This window comes from Ursus maritimus, unplaced genomic scaffold (assembly GCF_017311325.1).
Source record: "Ursus maritimus isolate PB19 unplaced genomic scaffold, ASM1731132v1 scaffold_26, whole genome shotgun sequence".
Classification (NCBI taxonomy): Eukaryota; Metazoa; Chordata; class Mammalia; order Carnivora; family Ursidae; genus Ursus; species Ursus maritimus.
The window spans coordinates 44,443,924-44,454,333 of record NW_024425119.1 but is presented as its reverse complement, the minus strand read 5'-3'; the positions used below and the strand labels follow the sequence as shown (position 1 = coordinate 44,454,333).

Sequence of the window (10,410 nt, the reverse complement as noted above, 5' to 3'; positions counted from 1 at the left end):
ACTTCCACACTGTTTTCCAAAGTGGCAGTCCCGACTTGCCTTCCCACCAACATTGTAAGAGGGATCACCTTCCTCCACATCCTCTCCAACATTTTTTGTTTCCTGCCTTGTCAATTCTAACTGGTGTAAGGTGGTATCTCAATGTGGTTTTGATTTGAATTTCCCTGATGGCTAATGATTTTGAACATTTTTTCATGTGTCTGTTAGCCATTTGTATGTCTTCATTGGAAAAGTGTCTGTTCATACCTTCTGCCCATTTTTTGATTTGATTATTTATTTCCCATGTATTGATTTTGAGAAGTTCTTTATAGATCTTGGATACCAGTCTTTTCTCTGTAGTGTCATTTGCAAATATATTCTCCCATTCCATGGGCTGCCTCTTAGTTTTTTTGACTGTTTCCTTGGCTGTGCAGAAGCTTTTTATCTTGATGAAGTCAGACAAGTTCATTTTATCTTTTGTTTCTGTTGCCTTTGGAGATGTATAATGAAAAAAGTTGCTGTGGCAGATGTCAAAGAGGTTGCTTCCTATGTTCTCCTCTAAGATTTTGATGGATTCCTGTCTCACATCTGTGTGTGGTGTGAGAGAGTGGTCAAGTTTCATTCTTTTGCATGTAGCTGTCCAATTTTCCCAGCACCATTTATTGAAGAGACTGTCGTTTTTCCACTGGATGTTTTTTTCCTGCTTTATCAAAGATTAGTTGCCCAAAGAGCTGAGGGTCCATTTCTGGGTCCTCTATTCTGTTCCATTGGTCTATGTGTCTGTTTTTGTGCCAGTACCATGCTGTCTTTGTGATCACAGCTTTGTAGTACAGCTCGAAATCTGGCATTGTGATGCCTCCAGCTTTGTTTTTCCTTTTCAACAGTTCCTTGGCGATTCAGGGCCTTTTCCGGTTCCACACAAATTTAAGGATTATTTGTTCCAGTTCCCTGAAAAATGTCATCAGTATTTTGATCGGGATAGCATTGAAAGTGTAGATTGCTCTGGGTAGCATGGACATTTTAACTATATTAATTCTTCAGATCCATGAGCATGGAATATTTTCCATCTTTTTGTGTCTTCTTCAATGTCTTTCAAGAGTGATTTATAGTTTTTGGAATATAGATCCTTTACATGTCTGGTTAAGTTAATTCCAAGGTAACTTAATAGGTCTGTTTAAAAAATCAATTTCTTCCTGTTTCAGTCTTGGTAGTTTGTAGGTTTCCAGGAAGGCATCCATTTCTTACAGGTTGTTTAATTTATTGGCATAAAGCTGTTGATAAACGTTTCTAATGATCCTTCTAATTTCACTGGTGTTGGTTGTGACCCCTCCCTTTTCGTTCATAATTTTATTTTTGGGTCCTTTCTCTTTTCTTATGAATATGTCTTGCCAGTGGCTTATCGATCCTATTTTTTCTTTCAAAGAACCAGCTTCTAGTTCTGCTGATCTGCTCTACTGTGCTCTTGGTTTCTAATTCATTGATCTCTGCTCTAATCTTGATCAACTTCTTTCCCATGCATGGGTTCGACCTGTTCTTCAGTTCCTGCTCCAGCTTCTTGAAGTGAGAATATAAAAGCTGCATTTTATTTATTTATTTTTAATTTTAATGTTTTTTTTTATTATATTATGTTAGTCATCATACAGTACATCCCCGGTTTCTGATGTAAAGTTCGATGATTCATTAGTTGCGTATAACACCCAGTGCACCTTGAAATCGTGCCCTCCTTACTACCAATCAGCAGTCTATCCCATTTCCCCACCTCCCTCCCCTCTGAAGCCCTTAGTTTGTTTCTCGTAGTTCATAGTCTCTCATGCTTCATTCCCCCTCTGATTACCACCCCTTTCTTTATCCCTTTCTTCCCCTACAGATCTTCCTACTTCTTATATTCCATAGATGAGAGAAATCATATGATAATTGTCTTTCTCTGCTTGACTTATTTCACTTAGCATTATCTCCTCCAGTGCCATCCATGTTGCAGCAAATGTTGAGAACTCATTCTTTTTGATAGCTGAGTAATATTCCATTGTATATATGGACCACAGCTTCATAATCCATTCATCTGTTGAAGGGCATCTCGGTTCCTTCCACGATTTGGCTATTGTGGACAATGCTGCTATGAACACTGGGATTTCTCTATTCTTTTGAGTGAGGTGGATGGCTATGTATTTTCCCCTTAGGACTGCCTTTGCAATGTCCCAAAAGTTTTGGACCATTGTCTTTTCATTCTCATTGGTCTCCATAAATTGTTTAAATTGATTTTTAATTTCCTGGTTTATGCAATCATTCTTGTGCAGGTTGGCTCTTAGTTTCCAAGTGTTTGAGTGTCTTCCAAATATTTCCTTGTCATTGCATTCCAATTTCAAAGCACTGCGGTCTGAGAATATGCAGGGAATAATTTCTGTCTTCTGGTATCACTTGAGACCAGTTTTGTGATCAAGTATATGGTCTCTTCTGGAGAGTGTACTATGTGCATTCAAAAAGAATGAGTATTCTTTTGTTCTGGGGTGTAGTGTTCTATATATATCTATGAGATCCATCTGGCCTAGTGTGTCATTCAAAGCTCTTGTTTTTTTTGTTGATTTTCTGCTTAGGTGATCTGTCTATTGCTGATAGTGGAGTGTTGAGGTCCCTACTATTAACGTATTTTTATCTGTATGTCTCTTTATTCTGTTTTTAGAGTTGGCAGTGTATCTAGCTGCTCCCCTTTTGGTGGCATGGATATTTATAATTATCATATGCACTTGCTGGATACACCCTCTAAGAATAATATAGTGTCCTTCTGTATCTCTAACTACAGTCTTTTGTTTAAAGTTTAATCTGTCTGATATGAGTATTGCTACCCCAGCTCTCTTCTGAAGTCCATTGGCATGAAAAATGCTTTTCCATCCCTTCACTTTCAGTCTGGATGTATCTTTAGGTTCAAAATGAGTCTCTTGTAGACAGCAAATGGAAGAGTCATGTCTTATTATCCAATCTAGAACCCTGTGGCATATTACGGGAGCATTTAGGCCATTCACATTGAGACTGATTATTGAGAGATATGATTTTAATGATATCATGTTGCCTGTAAGTACTTTGTTTCTATAGATTGTAAAATTCTGTTCTGTATCACTCTTGGGGCCTTTTTACTTTTATAGAACCCCCCTTAATATCTCCTGTAGGGCTGGTTTCGTGGTTACTAAATTGGTCAGTTTCTGCGAATCCTGGAAGGTCCTTATCTCTCCATCAATTCTGTTTGACAGCCTTGCTGGATAAAGGATCCTTGGCTGCATGTTTTTCTCAGATAGAGCTTTAAAAATACCCTGCCAACTCTTTCTCTCATTCCAGGTCTGTGTAGACAGGTGTGACATAATTCTGATATTTTTGCGTCTATGCATGAGAAATTTCTTCACCCTGGCTGCTTTCAATACTGTAGCCTTGGATCTAATATTTGCGAAATGCACTATGATGTGACGTGTTGTAGGTATGGCATGGTTGAACTTGCGAGGAGTCCTCTCTGCCTCTTAGACACGAATCCTTGTTTCCTTTGCTAGATTAGGGAAGTGTTCAGCTATAATTTGTTCAAATATCTCTTCTAGACCTCTCTCTTTCTCCAACCCCTTGGGGATGCCGATGATTTTGACATTGGAACATTTCATTGAGTCAGTAATCTCCCGTAATCTACATTCTTGAGATTGGATTTTTTTGAGCCAAGTGTCTGTTTTAACTTTCTCTTCTACCATCCCATCCTCCAATTCACTAATTTGTTCTCCTGCCTCATTTACCCTGGTTGTCAGAGCATCTAGTTTTGACTGCATTTGATTCATAGCATTTTTATTTTCTGCCAGATTTGCTCTCATTTCCACCCTTAGAGATTGTATATTCTCGTTAATATTATCATTAACATTTTTTTCAAGTCTACACATCATCTTGACCATTGTTACTCTGAACTCCATTTCTGATAATTTGGTTATATCCATATCCTTCAGTTCTGTGGCAGAGGCCACAGACTCATTATCTTTTCTTTGCTGGGGGGGATTTCTCCTTCTCATCGTTCTGACTCGGAAAGGTTGCAGGGTTGCCCAGAGCCCAAATTATTGACCAGGACCCAGGCAGTGTGCACTTGTTTTATAGGGACCTTAGGGATGTGGGCTTCTTGATTTTTCAGCCTGCCTTCTGGGGGAGGGGCCTGCTGTGCTGATACTCAGGTAACCCTGTTTGGGTAGAGTCGCCCTCTCCCCTGTGAGAGGGTATGGGGCTGGGCACACTGTGAGCCAGTATTTCCGGGCTTTTGTTCTCTGGCGGCTTTCCCTGGCAGTTTTCTGTGCCTCTTCTGAGAGTCAGAGCAGCAGTGGCCGTATCCTAGCCTTTGTCTCAGAACAGAGATCGCAGTCCACTCTCCACTGAGCTCTCTTGGCCTCTTTAACTCTGTTTCTGTTGGTGCTGCTAAAAACCCTGCAGCATCCCGGGTTGTGCACCCCATAGCCGGTGTCCAGCCCTCACTTCCAGGGCCATCATATCTCTGTCCTTTGTGTTTCTAACAGTGCCAGCCGCCCCCGGTTCCCACGCGCGCTCCCAAGCTCTCTGTTTCAGTGTGGTTTGCGCGCACTCCAGAGCGCTTGTTTTCAGTCTGGTCGCACATGCGCTCCCGACCTCCCAGTATCAGTCCAGTTCCAGTGAGCACTCCGGAGCTCCAGTTTTCAGTCAGGTTGCACGAGCGCTCCCAAGCTCTCAGTTTCAGTCTAGTTTGAGTGTGCTTTCCAGAGTTCAGGATTTCAGTCTGGTCGCACATGCATTTCCAGGCTCACAGTCTCAGTCTGCTCTCTCGCAGGTGCCAGTCCACGAGTCCAGCCCACTCCCCAGTGCAGGGGTGTACTGCTTCCCAGCGCCCAAGTGCAGTGCCTCCTCCCCCTTCCATTTATCTTGTGATATCTGTGCACGGATTCACGGCTCCCCGCTTCGTACCTCAATACTCAGTGCTGGAGATGTTCCTTTGTAGAGATCCAGATGTATCTTCCTGTGTCTCTGGCTGATTCCATGGGTTTTCAGGATGGCCTGGTACATATACAGCTTGACTCAGGGAACCAGCTGAAAAAGGGGACCCCTACTCCTCCACCATCTTATCTCCTCCCTCCCCATTGATTTTCTGAGTCAGGTGCCATATATGTTTTCTTGATATTTCTCTCTCTCTACATGCATCTTGTAATCTGTGATTCTTTAAGGAATCTCTGTATTTCTTGTATCCTTAAATAAAAGAATCCAGGTATTGATTTTATGATTTCAAAATTTTTTACATTCTTTAGGTTTATTGTTCTTTCATCATATTATATGCAAGTGTTAATTTCACTTCCTTCTGTGGAAGTCAAGCTTATTATTTCTGTGTCTTGTGTAATTGTGTGAGCACAATATTCAGCAGAATTTTACATGAAACCCTTACTCCTCTATTATAGGGGGTTCTGAGGGTGTTCCTAGAACTCACAGAAGATAGAGCAGATGCAAGGCAGCTCCTCATGAAGATCAGTGGTTGGTTTCTTGCAGGAAGCATCTGGATACCTGGAATGTTCACAGGACATCTCTCTGTAGCAAGACCAAGAGACAGGGATCCAAACTAATGGGCTACAAATCTAGTTTCAGATGCTTCACTGACTGATTTAAGACAAAGTCATCATGTAGTTACCATGTTATTATTATCAAAAAAAATAGGCATCTTTACCTAAACAAATATCTAAATATTTCAGTAGTTGAATGTTTAAAACACACAAGCAATAAACTCAAGTCCCAAAATCTTCTTCCCCAAAATACTTTTCCTTTCCCCCATCCCAGTGGCCACCACTCTGCTCATCTCATGATCTGGCCCAAGAAAACATTGTTCAGGACCTCTTGGAATCACCTGTCATGTGGTATGAACAGTGATAGGAAAAGAGTGTCATCAGAGCATCTATAGTCCATAGAACTCCTGGAAAGGATCTGTCAGTCCTGATCAGTTTTTCTCCAAACCTTCTAGAAAAGCACAGTAGGTCAAACATCTCTGTGGATGAAAAGAATTTGCCCCAGGACACACACAGCTGCAAGATCAGGTCACAAAGTGTGCCCAAGATAAAGGGCTGATATCCAAGATCTGTAAAGAATTTCTCAAACTCAACACTCAAAAACAAATAATCCAGTCAAAAGATGCCCAAAGACATGAACAGACACTTCTCCAAAGAAGACATACAAATGGCTAACAGACACATGAAAAAATGCTAAACATCACTAGCCATCAGGGAAATACAAATCAAAACCACAATGAGATACCACCTTACAACAGTTAGAATGGCAAAAATTAACAAGAGAGGAAGCAACAAGTGTTGGCAAGGATGTGGAGAAAGGGGAACCATCTTACACTGTTGGTGGGAATGCAAGCTGATACAGCCACTCTAGAAAACAGTATGGAGGTTCCTCAGGATGGTAAAAATAGAGCTACCCTATGACCTAGCAATTGCACTACTGGGTATTTACACCAAAGATACAGATGTAGTGAGAAGAAAGGGCACATGCACCCCAATGTTGATAGCAGCAATGTCCACAATAGCCAAATTGTGGAAGCAGCTGAGATGCCCTTCAACAGATGAATGGATAAAGCAGATGTGGTCCATATATACAATGCAATATTGCTCAGCCATCAGAAAAAAATGAATACCCACCATTTGCATTGACATGGATGGAACTGGAGGGGATTATGCTAAGTGAAATAAGTCAACTAGAGAAAGACAATTATCATATGGTTTCACTTATGTGTGGAACATAAGAAATAGCATGTAGGAACATAGGAAAGGGAGGGAAAACTGAATGGGAAGAAATCAGAGAGGGAGACAAACCATGAGAGACTCTGGACTCCAGGAAACAAACTGAGGGTTACAGAGGGGAGGGGGTGGGGGAATAGGGTAACCAGGTGATAGGTATTAAGGAGGGCACGTGTTGTGATGAGCACTGGGTGTTATACAAGACTAATGAATCATTGAACACTACATCAAAAAACAATGATGCTGGCTAATTGAACATAATTAAAAAAAGAAACAAAAACAAAATGAAGTGTGCACCAGAGACAGACAGAGAGCATCCTGTGTCCCCTGTGACACACAGACTTGCCCTAGTGAGAAGTCGCAGGAGCTGGGCACCTGAGGCCAATCTTGACTCCTGTCCCCTTCCCCCAGAGGCTCAGACCCTGGATTCCTTTCTTTTGATTTTAATGAGGTATCTCTCTTTCCTGAATCAGCTATCTTTCTTGCATTAATCTTGTTTTCTAATCATTTTGAGAATTCAGTTGTTTTCTCATGGTCCCTTTTTTCTCATCCTCATACTGACTGGGGTTGTATTAATTTAATATGTGATGTTTCTTCACCCTAAGCGATATCCCCCTCACATACTCTATACCTGTGACATGGCCTTCCTGTTATGAGCAAGGTGACTCTGGGAGGGAGCATTTGGGCCACTCGCTTTTGCAGGTGCCATAATTCATTTTGCAGGGAGTAAAGAACAAGTGGAAAGGATCTTGAATTGCATCAGAAGGAATCTGGGGCCTTGGGACTGAGCTGGGAGGGTTTGGAGGGAGGGCAGGAGAAGGAGCAGAGCATGGGTTTCCAGCACTCTGTCAGCTGCCTTCTCTGGTGCTTGGCCTTTTTGCTCTGAGTCCACTAGGGAGCAACAAAGGCTTGAATTCAGGAAAAGCAATTTTTGTTGTTCTGTCCTTTAAGCATTTCCAGTACCTCCTTCTGGAGCCACTCTAAGTGGAACACCAGGGAAGGGGGCCCTAATATCTGTTGTGTTCCAATAATTCCCTTCTCAATGTGCCAGTAAACATCTAGACTCAAACCACTGCAGAGCAGGGCACAGAGTGATGCTTGAGGACCAGGTAACTGAGGGGCACCAAGATGGAGTTGAAGGACAATGAGATACCAGTTCTGCCTGTGCTCCTGGGAAAAGGAGTAATTGGATTCCCCTAATCTCAGCCAGCCTGGAGAGCTCTTCTTACCCTCCTCCCACATAGCAGTGTGGTCCTGGGATTCCTCTCCCATCCATACCAAGACTTCCCCAGTGGAAGGTAAGGATATTCCAGTGCTGACTTGAATCCCTAGGCTCAATCTGTCATGACTCAGAAAATCCATGTCAAAGCATTTTAATGTCTGGACAGCTAAGCTCTGCCCTCCAGGGATGCAGAAGTATCTAGAATATAGAGATAGATCAGAGTGGATGAGGAGAGGCAGGTCAGGAAACACATTTGCATGGAGGCCCCTCCCTTCACTGAGGCAGGGGCAGTGGATAAGAGATTTATGGGGAAGCCAGACCCAGGGTTGGTGTCTCAGAAGGCATTGTTATTGAGGAGTCTCCACCATGGCCTGGGCTCTGGTCCTCCTCACCCTCCTCACTCAGGGCATGGGTGAGGCCTCCAGGGAAGGGAGCACAGGGACATCTGGGCTGATCCTTTGTCTCCTCCTCAGCCTCACTTGGGTCTCCAGCACTAAACTCACTAGACTGTGTTCTTTCTGTTTTCAGGGTCCTGGGCCCAGTCTACCCTGACTCAGCCTCCCTCATTATCAGGGGCTCTGGGAAGTACTGTCACCATCTCCTGTGCTGGAAGCAGCAGTAACATTGGAGGTAATAATTATATCTCCTGGTATCAGCACCCGCCAGGCACTTCCCCCAAGCTCCTGATTTATCGTGTAAGTTCCCGTCCATCAGGGATCCCTGATCGCTTCTCTGGCTTGAAGACTGGAAACACAGCCATCTTGATCATCTCTGGGCTCCAGGCTGAAGACGAGGGGGATTATTATTGCACCTCAGTTACTTCGAGTGATAATTCTCACAGTGGTGCAAGTTCATGAGGAAGTGAGACCAAAACCTGCCCTCTGCTCACAGGCACTCTCCTTATTTTGAAGATGCTTACCCAACATGGGGACATCTGGCAGCTCATTTCCATGGAGGCCCCCCTTCTCTGGGACAGGTGGAGTGTTTTCTTCAGAATATTCACACTTCATAGAATTCCTAGTCTGTTTCCTGAGGGGACATTTGTCTTCTGGCATGGACCAGTCAGCCTTGATTGGTTTTCCCCTTTAAACCATCTAGGTCAGGGATCTCTGTGCAGATGGAAAATAATTAACCTCAGGAAATTGCATAGCTCTGAGGTAAGTTAGTATCTGTACAGAGAACATAAGAAGAAAGTCCTCTGCCCCACGTAATAGAGAAATGCACTCTGATGGGAGGTCCTGGAGTTGGGGTCTTTAGGGCTATCCTGACTCCAGTTCCTTCAACCACATCCACAAACCCTGGAAAACTCTACTCCTGTTTATTTGGAGTGTTCTCAAAGCTGACTGAGCTTTCTCTTTCTCTCTGTGTCTCTCTTCTCTCCCATATTTTTTGTTTCAACATTGTAAGAATCCAATCATTTTTCTCCCCATGCCATTGTTCTTGTCCAGGCTTCCTTCAGGGCTTGGTTTTATTTGACCTCTAACATTTCCTCAGCCCTGAGCCCAGATCTACCACAATAACACAAACCCTGTGACAATGCTGTTCAGGGGGACAAGCTACCTGGTTCTGAGGGGTGGGCTCTGAAGGACCTTGTGTAGCAGGTGACGCATTCCTTTCTTGAGGAAGATGGAGACAAAGGCAAATGTCTTTGGATGAATTTAAGGGTGATCTAGGGACCTGGTACTAACTGGGAGGGGAAGAAAGAGGGAGGAGAAGGAGCAGAGCAGGGATTCCAGCTCTCACTCAGTGCCTTCCCTGGTACTTGGGTTGCACCAAATGTGGCCCTCAAGAGACAGCAAGGGCCTGAATTTGGGGAAGGTCATGGCTGTGATATACCCGGGCCTGTATGAAGTCCCAAGCGCTGATTCTTCCTGAGTTATGCAAAGGAGGACCTTGTGTGAGGGGTGATCCACATATTTTGGGGCCCAATAAGTTCTTTCCCTGAAAGACCCACAGACACCCCCAGGCCTGAGCCTCAGAGTCCTTCAAGGAAGGGGACAGAGAAGCATGAAGACCAATCCTAGTTAGGAGGATAGGAGGGAGATAAGTAATGTGAACCACCCCCTTCTCTGTTTTTGGTGCCTACAAAGGAAAGAGTGAATCTCTCCTAATTCCATCCCCTCTGCATCCTCTCCCCACCCACAATCCACACAGCACAGAAAGAAAGTACTCGGATTATTCCTCAACTATATGGGGATTCCCAGAACAGGAACTAAGGGGCATTCCAAGTCTGGCTCCATTTGCTGGGCACAAATATGAACTCTGTCCAAGAAAATTCATGTCAAAGTGTTTAATCCTTCTTCTAAGTTCTGTGCCCTGGGAAGCATAACTATCTAGAATGAAGGGTTAGATCAGAGGGGGTGAGGAGTGGGAGGTGCTGGAAGCATATCTGTGTGAGGTCCCTCACTCCTCTGAAGCAGGAAAGGGGATATGAGAGGTCTGGAGGAG

The 10,410-nt window shown here is 43.6% G+C and overlaps 1 protein-coding gene and 1 gene segment (V, D, J or C); both read left to right on the top strand.

Moving 5' to 3' along the window:
* The window catches only part of TESPA1 (thymocyte expressed, positive selection associated 1), a 361,089-nt gene that overhangs the window by 277,256 nt on the left and 73,423 nt on the right, over positions 1-10,410 (top strand). The gene's annotated exons all lie outside the window — the stretch shown is intronic.
* Positions 8,245-8,819, top strand: LOC121105381. The segment is given in 3 exon segments: positions 8,245-8,374; positions 8,491-8,592; positions 8,677-8,819. Coding segments are annotated over 3 exon segments (291 nt in total).